This window comes from Mycetomoellerius zeteki, unplaced genomic scaffold, assembly GCF_001594055.1.
Source record: "Mycetomoellerius zeteki isolate Tzet28-1 unplaced genomic scaffold, Tzet1.0 scaffold471, whole genome shotgun sequence".
NCBI classification, from domain to species: Eukaryota; Metazoa; Arthropoda; class Insecta; order Hymenoptera; family Formicidae; genus Mycetomoellerius; species Mycetomoellerius zeteki.
In genome coordinates this window covers 362307-376893 of record NW_017257470.1, presented here as the reverse complement: position 1 = coordinate 376893, position 14587 = coordinate 362307, and the positions used below count along the sequence as shown (strand labels likewise).

General features: G+C 35.6%; 1 protein-coding gene across 1 annotated transcript in view; it reads right to left on the bottom strand.

The window, feature by feature from the left end:
* The window catches only part of mav (TGF-beta domain-containing family member maverick), a 43208-nt gene that overhangs the window by 14549 nt on the left and 14072 nt on the right, over positions 1 to 14587 (bottom strand). The window contains 1 exon segment of the mRNA XM_018455138.1: positions 547 to 667. Within this exon segment, the coding sequence (XP_018310640.1) occupies positions 547 to 667 (121 nt within the window).

Genomic DNA, 14587 nt, shown 5'->3' with positions numbered 1-14587 from the left:
ACAAAAACTTAGGTGAACCGTTTGGGATATATCAAATGTTATGTATTAAATACAACATAAATTTTCCAACTGTAGAATTATTATTATTACCATAAACGTTCCCAAGTAGCAAGCTAACGTTATTCGTCATCACCCCTGACGTCAAAATGACATTTATAAGAATATTTTGACGTCAAAATAACGATATAATAACATCTGCTTCCTACCTGAGTACGTGTCCCGAACAATCCATCCAAATTTTTGTGTTAATTCAATATAAGATGAATACATTAAAAAGTAACACAAACATTATGAAAAAATTTACACAAAAAATAACATTTAGAAACAATTTAAAAACAAATTTTTGGAAGCATATTTCTTCATAAAATTAACATTTATGATATGTTAAAATTAACGTTACATTCATTATTATGTATTCATTCTAGAATGGATAAGTTCGTAGAAAATAGGAATATATGCGTCGCATAAATAATCTTCGCTTCCGCGAAAGTTGCCACGAATCCGACTTCCAGTTTGTACACGGTAGGAGAGTTGAGATGATCTTACCAGCAGCCTGGAATACATGGAGGTCCCGTCGCGTTCTAAATTTCTGCCCATCGTGCGACAGCTGCACTTGTTTCAGGTACTCTCTGTGCGCTCTCTCGTACTCGGCCTGGCTCACGTTCGCCTGGAAACAAAATGCCATAATGGCTTCCTTAAAGCCTCATCATCGGTTCAGAAACGGTCGCTTACGTAACGTTGCGTGTATAATAGCGGCGGGACAATTACAACGCACATATACGGTGCGAATAAAGAGTAACTACCGGAAGCGCGTTCTTGCTTCTTGGAACTTTTACGGATAGAAATTTATAAATGTGTGTCTCTCTGCGCTCGTTCGGCATTTTCTTATTACGAACGCTGCGTACAAAATGCTGACGATGATCTTTTTAAATATGAATGATAGAAAAAACATAATAAAAGTATAAGTTGAAAATTAATGTGTTCATAAAATAAAAACTTTTTTAATAATTTTGCATTATCAAAATAATTATGTAAGACTCAAATTGGTTGCTAATGGAATGTCGAAACTTTTTGCAGCATTACTCATCATGATTAAGATTTTTATGTAATTATTTTGATAGACCAATGAAATTATTTTCAAACCTGTATTTAGCTAAATTTTTAGATACTTCAGCAAAATTATGTTTTCCGTAGTTTATTAAAATTTTTGAAATGTTATAACTCTCAAAAGGACACGAAATAAAACGCTCAAAATAACGTCATAATCTTTCATCAGAAATAACATTTAAGTTTCTGTCAAAAGATTCTTGCTCGTCGAGAAAAAGTTACAAAAGTTTCCTCGCGGAATTCAAGGATGCTAAATAACATAAATAATAAGAATCTCGTTGTGATTCATCGCGATTGTTATCCGAGATCTCGGCGAGACTCTCTTTCAAGAGGAGCTTGACGAGGTCGCCGATTGAACTTTCGGTCCGTTTAATTGATTCCTTGGTTACGTCCGGCGAGGTCGAACTCAAGAACGATAATTACTTCGCAGACGTGACATCGAAATTATCTAATTTTCTGGGGTCACGACGTCGCCACGGCGCTCCTCTCTTGACCCGGTTAAGTAACGACCCTTTTCTCGCGTTCCCGTCCCTTTCCTGAAATTTCACCCCCTGTTTCTCATCGTCTCACCCTTCGTGTTTTTCTAGTCGCATCTCTCGTCTTACCCCGATTTACACCCCGTTGCCGCCGCGCTCCCCCCGTTTTCTCGGTCGACTTCCTCGAACCCATTCTCGGCTACTGTTTCACGGCGATGAAACAACCAGCGAGCGCCCTTTTCCCTTCCCGCCACCGCGGTGAGAAAGACCAGACAACGACGAGCCGGCGTTCGCAAAATTAGCTCGTTGAGGTCGCGACCACTGGCGCGGCTCAGTAGACGGAGGATATAATGGACACTAGAGGGTGTGAGAACTCTTGTCCGTCAGGTTCAGAATCCCGGTTCTACAGTAGGAAACTGTCTTATAAAGGGCGATACCCTTACTATTAAAAACTCCAATTTATAATTCTGCAATATATGCACGTGATATTATTATAATAATTTTTAAATTAAATCTCGTTTTTTTTATGCAACTAAAACGTTATTCTTTGCATAGAAATAAATATGCTAATTAAATCATAATTTAATTTGACGATTCTAGATTTGGGAAAAGGGATCTGGCTCGATAATAAATTGATAATTTAGGATCATCTGTACGCACTCACACATAGTTAGATGTAATTAAATCAATAAAAGTGATTTTGCTCGGAGAGAAAATATATTGAAAAATTTTATATATCATATTGAACCTTTATTCTTTACGACTATACTAAAGGGATCATAAGGAAACATTTTCTAAAAATTGACACATTTTTGAGATTATGTACTTTTTATTTAAATATTCATATCAATGTATTTTTTAACAATAATTCTTTAAATCCAATAATTGTTATTGCATCTAAAGAATTATTGTTAAAAAACAGATTGTCATAGATATTTGAGTAAATAAATAAATAAAGAGTCCATAAATGTCAATTTTTACAAAGTGTTTCCAAACTTCTGACTAGAATGTATGTTAAATTAAATCCCAACATAAAATTTTGTGTCCACGATGCTAGAAATCGCTCCGAAATCTGGGACAATGCGATTAATTGGTCTCAGTTCCTTCTTCATTATTTCTCTCAATTGGTTTATTCTCGTCGATCTAATATTATGAATTATAATTACATGCTAGATTGTGCGAAATCACTTCCTTATGTGCATAAAATTAAATTGCTCTTGGCAACGTGTGTGATCTAATCGTTATCGCGGAATCTCCGAGACGAAACGTATCTCGGTCGCTGCACCAAGCCGCAGAACTGCGTCGTCGTCGTCGTCGTCGTCGTCGGTGCAACGTGCGGCATGCAGCGGCAGCCGGAAGTGGCGCCGTCGAAGCGAGCAGGGGACGACGGCGCGCGCGCGCGATGAATCATCGTGAGATCCGCGAAGAGACGCGTCGCGACTTGACGCCTCCGCAGTACCTTTTTACAGTCACTTAACCGCTTAAGAATCGCTTAACCGTTCGCTCGGCCCGGTTCCGGTCGCGGGATTGGCGCGCGAAAACAAATTTGTGGATCGCCGCGCCGCGATCCCGCAACGCGGACGAACGCGGGTCGAGAATTGCGCCGCGATCGAGCGAGTGAGTCACGAGAGCCTCCAGGAAACGACGCGGTCGCGGCGGCGTGCAGGCCTCCTCCTCAACGACATCAATTTTTTCAATTATTACAAATCGCCAAATTAATTTCCGTGAATGCGACGCGAATTTCCTCGCCAGGGCAGACAGAAATAGAGTTATTCCTAATCGCTATCGATCTCTCGTATTGTATGCTAATGTCGCGGCCACCGGAGAACGCGTCTTGAAATATTAATCACGTCGAAAGAAAGAGATAGATAAAGCACTTATTACCGTTCTAGGATAAGTCCTTTACAAATATGCACTTAAAGAAAAAAATAGTTGTAATTACCATAATTTATAGTCATTTTTTGGAACAACTATTTATTTATAGTTGTTTTAACCACGCAAATATAATCAATTGTGCTATTAATAATAGTCACACACCGCTTGTGAACATCTTTAGTTTTAATTTAATTCAACTACAATTTTTTATTGAGTTAAATGTTTACTTAGTACTATTCAAAGAAATACGCATTAAGATTTACTAATTTTTTTTCAGAGTATAATTACACAATATAACGGCAATTTACACATGTTACTCGTCACATTAAATTGAGTTCCTTTTAAATCTTGCCGTTTCTCTTCGGCAACACGTGACACGCATAAATCTGTTACGGTCCGGCGCGGCGCGGCGTCACGTCGCGTCGATACTTTGCCACAAAGTTTTATGCTGATATTAACGCCCACGTGGGGACCTGTCACGGCTGTCATCGTCGTGATGTCCACGACGATTAGAGAAATCATCTGTGACGAGTGATATATCGTTTCTTACCGCGATAAAGTTCGAAATCACACGGCTCGCAGTCGATGGACGTTGTGTCGTGGGAACATAGGAGTCGCGCGATCCGTCCTGTTATAAATAATGATAATAAATAAGACATTCGCGGGGCCACGAGTGTAGAAAGCGCATTCTTGCGATCGCCTGGCTATATTTTAGACAAGAAATGTCTGCTTTAACTTGAAGTTTTATATACTTGTGATAAATTCTTGAGGAAATCTTGAATAATCTAGCCTATCGTTGTTTTTTTTATTAAATATCCAATATTAGGTATTTGAATAAATTAATAAGGCTCGCTCAAGAAATTTTCCCTTCGTTGCTAATCGTTGCTAATCACTACTGCCACTAGTGTCTTAAAATTATTTCAATCAAGAGAAAGATAGACTATAAATTACGCGATGATTACGCGAACGTGCAGAAATTACATTTATCCGCTACGAGTTGCAATTTGCAGTATTATATTGCAAATGTCCGCGTGTTAACGTTAATGGGTACGCTATAACGTTAATAGACCCTCAACGGCCCTCTGACGTTGTGCAACGTTATACCAATGCGGTTTCTCACGTTTATGCAAACGTACGTGTCTGCAACGTGATGGCAACAGGGAGAGAGGAAGAACGTCCCGGGCAACATAAAGTCTAAAATTGGGATATAAGACATCTTTAAGATGTCTCTTACACATCTTGAAGATATCTTATTGCTCATTTGCTACAACAATATAATTATCATTTTGTAGTTGCTTACAGAAAAACCACGAAAATAAAAAAAAGAACACTCTAAAAAATAGCGATGTGAATTTAACATTTAACACCATGCATGGTATTAAATGTTAAATTCACAATTATATAAATACCACATGCATGCACAATAAAAATTATATATATGCGCCTATATAATTTTTATTGTGTTGCTGTTAATATTAGCACCAATATGGTGTGGATTTAACACCATGAGTTTAAAATTCACACCATATTGATGTTAATATTAAGCAATATAATGAGAATTATATAGATTCTATATGAGAGTGTTAAATCCACACCAATATTTTTTACAGTGATGAAAAAAATAAAGAAAGAAAAGAACATATTTTAAACAAAACATACTTTTACTCCTCTACAATCAGTTATTGTACCAAAATTGCATTTCAAATTAATATTACAAAATTTTAATAACATAAAACATTAAATCTCATTTTCTGGAAAACTTTGTTTTTTGAGTTGCGTAGCAAACGAGTTGTTACAGCAAACGAGTGTTATATTTAGATTTTGGATTTTTGTTGTTTGAGACGTACATCCCCGATGAAAGATCTCGCATGGACCTTCAATCATTCCGGCGAATAACCAACGGAACATCCTCTTCCATTAAATAACGGGGGCGATCAATTGATCTTTTTGAATACGTATATTCATCCGTGAATTATGCAGATCGTCGAGAGAGTTCTCAAAGGATTCGCTACGCGGAATGCGTGCATTGTGCAACGTCGCGGGGAGGAGTCTCTCTTCCCACGCGTCTCGAAAGAGATGCGCTTTGACATTTGGATTTATTTATTTATTTATTTATTTTGCCACGTGCGCATTCGAATGTGAGACAAACCGCGTCCCGCGCGAGACATCTCTGGACGCTGTCCTTCGGTCTGAAGCCAGGAGCCAGGAGCGCAGGTCTCAATTTTGTGCAACAAGTATGTCCCGGATGTCTTCAATTGCCGGGGTCTTCCGATTGGCGTATACGGCCAATGACAGATATCCGGATGCCCGGATAATGGACGTTTCAGTGACGCGCCGAACGCTTCGGATGCAACGAATAATTGTAATGAGAGACGGCCGCCGGCGATGCGTACGTACGCCTCACGTTAGCAGAAAACCATTACTTAGGCTATTTATACTGCTAATGAGGATGATCGTAAAGCGCGGCCGGAACCTCGCACTTCTCTCAGTGAAAAAGAATGCCGTCGTTTCGAGGAGCTTAGGGTAATCAAGCCTAATTCGTCCGATCCTTTAGTCGCGATCGTGATTCAAGTATCTCTGTAACTTCATTAAAAAAATAAGGAAAGATAATGTTTTCGTATAACTATGGAAAAAATTAATTTTTATATCTTGTAGAAAAATAATATTCTTGTTTCATACACCGAGAGAAAAATGATTAGGTATAGTAATACGTAATTTAACTATAATTTTTAATCATTTTTAGTGTCAATAATTATATATATATATATTTTTTTATAGAATTATAAATATAATTATATTACTATCACTAGTATCAGCAGTATTAACTATAAAAATGGAGCTTTTAATTATAATTATTTTATCACGCAATTATAATTACAAAAATGTCTCTGAAACTTTTGGGTAAATCTTATTCTCAGTGATTAAAAATTAAACCACTTTTTTTCAAGATTGCTTTAATTTTCATTTTTCAAAGTGAGATTCTACTCTAAAGAATTTAGAGAGATACCAAACACTTTTCTCTCAGTGAATTAATAAATTTATGCAAAATACATTTGCATAAATTATACCATTCTATTTTAGCTTTGGCATTTTGATAAAATAACAACAAGTGACTAGAACCAAATAATTTTTTCTCAGTATAAGCAAAATCCAAGTCAAAAGAATTCTAGGCGCGTCTCTCTCTCTCTCTCTCTCTCCGGATTCAGACCGAGATTTAATCATCGTGACTAATAACGATTACACAGTAACAGTAATAATCATAATAACAGTAATAATCGAGAGTCCCTCTTTACAGTCCGCGTTCTTATCCTTATCTCCATCTCAGTTTCGCCGTTATTTATTATATAATCATACTCGTTGTCACGAGTCCTTCCACCGACGACGTTCGCGCCTTCCGTCGTGGCGGTGAAAAAAAAGCGTGAGAAATTTTCACGCGACCTCACGCATTTACGCTTTACGGGAACGCAGTCGACGTGGCGTAATGCTGCACGTCGATTTCCTCTTTTGTTCCCCTCTGTCTTGTATATACGCCCGGAGAATGTACGTACGAGATATGACGTTTTGAGAATAAACACGAAGGTAAAATGCAGCACCGTGCCGTGAAAGGGTTAATGCGTCGCGCATTCCCGGACTTCTATGCGTGCAGGCTGCTCGTCGAAAGCTTTCTCTTAAAATTTAAGCCAATCATAAATCTCGTTAGCGTCGATTCAAACCGTACGATCGCGACGTTTATTGTCGCGTCGGCCTGCCTTTGAATCATTTCCTCGACATCGGGTTTTCGAGCAAACTCTTCAAGAACGAGGGCGTCAACGAGGCTGACAAACGTAGATGGTTTATTGTACCGTATCGAAATAACATACGTATCGTTAAGGAGTTGTTAACCCGGGAATAGTCATCTGGGGTGTTTTTGTATCTCACTTGTGAAAAAATGTGAATTAAGATAAAATATTGTTTAATTTATTTTCTTCCTTTCTTAATAACTATTATATTTTTTAAATATGCAATTTCATCGGAAAGTCGTAACATAAAAGCATCGAGCAAAAAAGCAACAATAAAGATATCAATCAATAATATATTGTTAATAATAGTAATTTTAATCAGGGTATAAAAACAACGCGATCTTTTAAAAAATTAGATGATTACACTTAAATGTGAGATTCCTTATAAACACCTTGTAACAAATCGACGACACCACGCAAAATATGTCAAAATATACACACAAAAATATATTTTGCTGATTCAATTAGAATTATAGCTGTTTTTTGTATCTAATAGAAAATTATGTATCATACGCATAGAATTTATAGCACAAATCTAAATTCTATTTCTGTCATTTATATAATTAGATGCAATACATATCTAATATCGCAGTTAGAAATTTATCTATTTTAGCTATTTTTCGTACTTAGATCAGTTTCACTGTAACTGCAAAATCACTTTTTTAAGTGTATAAATATTGAATTATATAAAATGTTTACCTTTTTGAACTACCTTTTTCGAGATTTTTTTATATATTTTCCTTCAAAATAAATACTGATCGAGTAACTACTCTTTATAAATAAAATTTTGATTAAGTAACTATATAAAAATAAATATTTTATTTAATATTGATATTTTATTTTATGATGTATCAATTTTATGTATATTATATATATCAATTATATATATATATACATTAATTAAAGATAATAATAAAATATTATCTTAATTAAAAAAACCAATTAAAGAAATATCTGTCAATTCGACGGCGGCTCGATTCGTTCATCGCGGGGTTATCGAAAAAGAGAAAGAAAAAGACATAATAAAGACATAATGTTTTTTCTGTGATGCACTAAGTCGGACCGTAAATAACAATTTAGGACCATCTAGTTCTTCTCCAAATGCCTCTTCTCCATTCGTCCGTAAAGAGTAGAAATTTATTCGTCGAGATCCTGTTTATCGGGACAGATTGAACGGATCTCTCGATTCGTTCACAGATTTCTGATTTTATGAACCTTGAAACAACCACAAATCGTATTATTTGTCGATGCGCGATCTCCATAAGATTCATCGTTAATCTCCCGCGTGAATAATCTCTGGCGCATCTCGAATTACGCGCGATTACGTAAATATTATTTAATATCGTCTTGCCGCGTGTGGAATCGAATAACAATCGTCTGATGAAAAAAACGATTTGTTGTTGAAGTATATGTTTTTTTAATGTAGGAGTTTCATTCATAATAAGCAGTACTGCTGAAAGTTTTGATATTTTAGCAACTAGTTTGAGCATTTCACATAACTATGGTTTCGATGGTTCAATACAATTATTTTCAAATCTGTATCCAGTTAAATTTTTAAATAAAACTTTCAATAAAACTTTTTTACATGTAATAATTGTCTTTGTATCATGCATAACGGATTTTACAACTTTCTCGACATCGCTTCGCGATATCCTGGGCCTGCGCTTCACCGAGCACAACGACGACGTTGGAGTCGTGAAAAATAGTATGGTTCATACAAAGTCCATAGTTAATTTAGAGCTCTACAAGACGCGACAATTGCCCAAGTGCTCCCGATAAGTCCGACGAAGCTGTCAGCGCATTATCGCCGCAGAAATCCCATAAATATCCGAACTTGCTCACAAACATGCCAAGGCTTTATCTTTCGGAAATTTATGCGTCCCACAGTCGAACGTGAGTCGTGAGATTTAAATAGACGATCACACGTTATTGTCGTCAACGTCATATCAACGCAGCAATAAAAATAACATAATATCACGTTACAACATAACATTACGTTATTGATTTTCTCTTTTTTTTCCAAGAAGCAAAACTCATTCGGACAAATAAGGCCCACGTCAAAATTGCGTGACAGGAGTACATTTTTTAATCATTGTTAAATTAATTTACATTTATCGCATTATATCGTACTCGTTTCTCTCCCATTCGTTATCGAACGTATTTCTCCGCGCCTCTTCATTAACGTTGAATTTATTACCTTAACGTGCAGCTCTTATTATCGAGTATATAATCGTCTTACGTATATGATATTGCCGTTGGTATTACCCGGATGGTATTTGACGTCCGTCCGACGCACTGACGTGCTAAAATTAAACGCATTTTTCTTCAACAACATTGCACGCCTGACGTTCGTAAATTCCAACAAAGTACGCACCAAGAACACGGGGGACGTCTGTTTAATGAGGCATACGTTATACAACGTTAATCGCAACGCCGGTGGATCATGATAAATTACGATACAATGCGCGCCGCGATGGAGTTTATAACTGGAAACAATTAATGGCTAACGCGATTGACCAGTTGACTTGTTCGCGGCTGGCCGCCGTGAACGGATGCGACGAAATCGCGGGACAATCTGTACCAGAGATACAATTATGCGGTTCCCACGATTCAATCTCTCTCGCCTTAACTGATTAGCCGCGGCTCTCTGTACCCCCTCGCCGCAATCTCGGAACAGCGTCAAGGTTCCCCGAACCGGATTTTACGTCTGCGACTTCGGAGATACCGAGGCGAATGATAAATATCGAGTGCTTTCCAATTGCTTAACACATCTCAACACAAACGTACACAGAAACGCACAAAGTGTAGCATTGTGCACGATTCAATTGGGGGGAACAGAATATTTATAACACACAGAAAATAATAACCCAGCACACAATATTTTTGTGGTCTTAGATTACACAGATCATAAACAGTTATTATAAATATTATAAAATATTTATTATGAATCTTATAGTAAATGCTATGAAAATGCTTAATGAGATATTATAATCCAAATAAAAAATTAGAAATATTTATTTATATTTATCATAAATATTGCATAAAATATTTAGTCTATATTTTAATAATATTTCGAATAAAGCTTTATATAAAATATGTATGAAATATCTATATAACATTTTAAAAAATGAATATTAATAAATATTTATCATAAATATTCTGTGCTATCTGGGAAGTTCGAATCCTAGTAAATTTAATACTCAATCAAGATTATCAAATTAAAACAAATTCGATTTGTTTTAATAATAATTATATAAGGTTGCGTCTCTCTTCGAAAAATTTTATAATATCTTTCAAAAGAAAATAAATTCTTGTTTTGAGTACGTATATGAGTTTTTCTAAAATTTGCAATATATATATTTTAAGAGTTTTTTTTATAGTATCAAGAAGATATTTTTTGTTAAAGATAATCGTTACATAAAAGGAAGAAAGTAATCATTTTTCTTAGAAATGGAATGATATTTTTTTTATGCACGCTGTGCATGGTTTCGAATAGAATTAGATTAAATGTAACTTTTTGCGACTGTATTAAATGAAAAAAGCAAAAATGCCATTCGACGTCTTCCAATCTAATTTATAGCCACCGCGATAGTAACATGTAATTGTCACTAGAAAACATAAGCTTACACAGACGACTAGTATCTTTCGGGCTAAGTATGAATATATAACATTGTGTCGACGATTACGGCAATTGGAATACCGTGTCGCCGTATGATTTTATAATTGGAAAACACCTATCGTAAACTCCGATTTTTTAATCCCAGCGGATTTAAACGGTGGCATTCGCCGCCCGAAAAATTAATGAGGCGTTGTCGTCATTTCTGTCCACTTCTATCAATATAATGTTAACTTTAATCTCGGTTTAATTTACTCTTTAGCCTTTTCTAATTCTTAAAACAACATAAAAATGGAAAGTAAACCAAGATTAAAGTTAATCTGTAGTGGTACTGGCATTCGACAGTAACAAAATACGAGGCAAATATTTTCTTAGGACGTCACGTGCACGAGGTACCTCGTTATCCCGTCTCTAAACTGAAGCTTCTATTAGCAGCCTCTATATTATCCGTGTTATCTCGCTGTTTGATCCTCGCTTGACTGGAGTAATCTGTCATAGTCTCTCCACGTGACTTTTCTTGTTTCAACACTTTGTAACCGGTAGTTAGCGTTCGTCATCAATATCATTCTTTCTTTTATGCATGTTTCACAATTAGTACAATAACAATATAGTAAATACAAAAAGTATTTGACCATAATTACATAGAATGTAGAAAGAATGATTTTCTTGAAGTGTTTAAATATTTAGCTGGATTTGAAAATAATTTTGTTGGGTCATCAGAATAATTACACAGAAATCTCAAGCCATGCTGAACAATGCTGCAAAAAGTTTTGACATTTTAGCAATTAGTTTGAGCATCCTACGTAATTATTTTGATAATCCAATAAAATTATTTTCAGATCTGTATGTAGCTAAATTTTTTGATACTTTAGCAAAACCGTGTAGAACAATAATAATACAATGAATGTGCAAAAAGAATTCATACAGAGGACATTTTTATAAAAAAAAGCCTTATTAATTTATAGAAAAATAAACAATAATTAGCAATTAATTAACAATGAGTACGTTTTGTTCTAATATAAACAAAAGAGTTTCGTAAAAAATAGGTAACAGTGTTCATGATCGAAGCTAAATTTTTTGATTGTACAAATGCTTTTTATACCTCCAAGTAAGACAATTTTTCATTTTCGCTTATTATTAAGCTAACATATTATAATTATTACACAGTTTTTAGGTAAAATAATTTTAAGAAATATACATTTTACTTTATTTTTTGTTAATAAATTGCTAATTAACGTTAATAAATTGCTAATTAACTTTCTAAAAATAACTTTTATAAAGTATCTCCCTCGTATATACAGTAATATACTAATTATATTCGTTTCATATAGCGTTATGTAATAACTTAAAGGTAATATAGGGTGTCGCAAAAAGTTCGATTATTTTAAGTGACAATGCGATGACGAAAAATGTGATAAACGACAGGTAATTTCGATTCTTTTTGAGCAGTCTTCTTTTCTACGAATCGAAATACCTAGGAATTTAAGCGGGCATCTCCCATCGCGTCGGATTTTACGAAGGCAATTCACATTGGAATTTTCCAGTGACATTCGAATTTCACCTGCGGCCAAGTCACTTCGTGGTCCATGGCGAAATTTTACTCACCACTCGGGATAAACTTTCGAATTGGTCGGAATAATGCGATACTCTTCTTACATTGTGACGAATCGCGCGAGTGTAAACCGGAATTTTATAATAGACGATGTGAATTTTCGGAGAAAGCGACGGCGACTTAATATTCGTCGAATGGTCGTTATTTATAAGTGCGATACATTAATTCACGACCGTTATTTATAGTCGTTGACGACGATGAGTAGAAAAAATGTGCGTAGCAACATGTAACGTATAATTATGAAAATTCCAAAGTGTGAATGATTGGTGAAAAATATAATTTTGAAATGATGATAATTGAACGAGTTGGACATCGCGAACGCAGAAAACTTCCTGAAGGCGGAATACACTGAGAAGTTTCAAAGTAGCACGGATTACTTTTGCAAACTTAATCTGGAAGATTAAAAAAATAAAATAAAACAAATGGTGCCTCGATTTCCCAAAAAGACTTCAATTTGCATACTCAGATTTACATGACATACACGAAGTCATGTTAATCGAAAAATTAGAGTGTACAGTAAAAAAATGTAGAGTCGCCTAATTGAATAGGATTAACAGAGATCCTATAGTCATCTATTTTATCGACTTAATAAAACTTAACACATATATGACTTACGTGTCATACAACATTACACACTACTACATCAATATTGCACATATACACGTACGCATAAATTTTCTAAGTAACTAATTTTCCATTATTAAGTATCTATATAAGCTCAATTTTAAGAACTCAAATTGTACATGTAATAATCCCTAATCCAAACCAAGATTATTTTATACACACAAAGCATAACATTTGTATATGTATAAAGCAAATGTTATTACGAGACGCCAAAAGCTGATAACAAAATTATAATTTTCCACTTTTTTTGCGTAAAGTCAATCACAGTTGGACTATACCTATTACCATTTATACTTTAATTGTAGAAAAGGCTTTTTAAATCTGTGTGTATAAAGAGACAGTTAGAAAAATACTTATTTGAAAAATAATCGGTGAAATACTGTAACAGATGACTTCAGAATTCCCTTTCAATACACAAGTCGCTGCATTATCCACGCGATCATAAATCTCGCCATTTATCAATCCTTTGACAAGTAACACGAGTATGAAATTGACGACATGTACAGAGGCGGCACAATCGATCAATAATCGATCGAAGGAGAAAGAATTAATTATTGCACGAGTGTTGAAAGCATTAGTATGCAAGTCGTCCTCTCGCTAGAGATCGAATTTGAGGTCAGAAAATTCGTTTTGAGCGGCGAGTTTAAAGCCATCAATGATGGCTCCTCAGATAACGCGAAGTCCAAAATAGAGGCATATGTCTTTTAGACAGCTTCATCTTTTGCTCGGTTCACAACCTTGCTTTAAGAGGCTCTGAGCCGTAAAGCCGTAAGCACTAACCAATCACAGTCGATTATTTTTCTCATATTCAATTGTGATTGGTCAATTTCTTAAGGAATTTACGGCTTACGGCCTCTTAAAGTAAGATTGTGGACCGAGCATTTAAAGCGGTGTCTACAATAAGATTTTAAGATGTAAAATTTAAGCTTTAAGTCTCAAACCGGAAGAAATCGACTAATCATAGTCGAATGTGAAAAGAATAATAGACTATGATTGAATAATTTTTTACGTCTTAAAATCTCTTGTAAACATTGCTTAAGACGCCTTTTACAAAAATGTCTTTGACGTCTTTTAGATGTATTCGACGTTTTTAATCTCGTTTTTGGACACTGTTTGTCACTTGTCAAAATTCGCTCAAAATTAAATAATCGACAGCGAATTGACGTCACCGTTCGTCGAATGATGCCGTCATTTTTCTTTTTACGAGCGAAATCATCGGAACTTTCGAGTCGTTGGAAGATCGTCGTCGCCGCGCGCATATTTATTGCGACACTCCGCACGTTGGGCGGCTTTTAGAAACATGTCGGAATTACGAGGAACGATCTACATCTGGGAGTAACGGAATTGCGTCATCATGGGAATCGCCTGTCGGGGAAGAAGTTACGGCTCGCGCGCGATTACGACACCCCGCTGGTTGACACGCCGATCTCGTCGAGCGGCATCCGTCAAGTCCTTCACACCTCGAAACTATTATCTCCATTACTGTTGTAGCTAATCT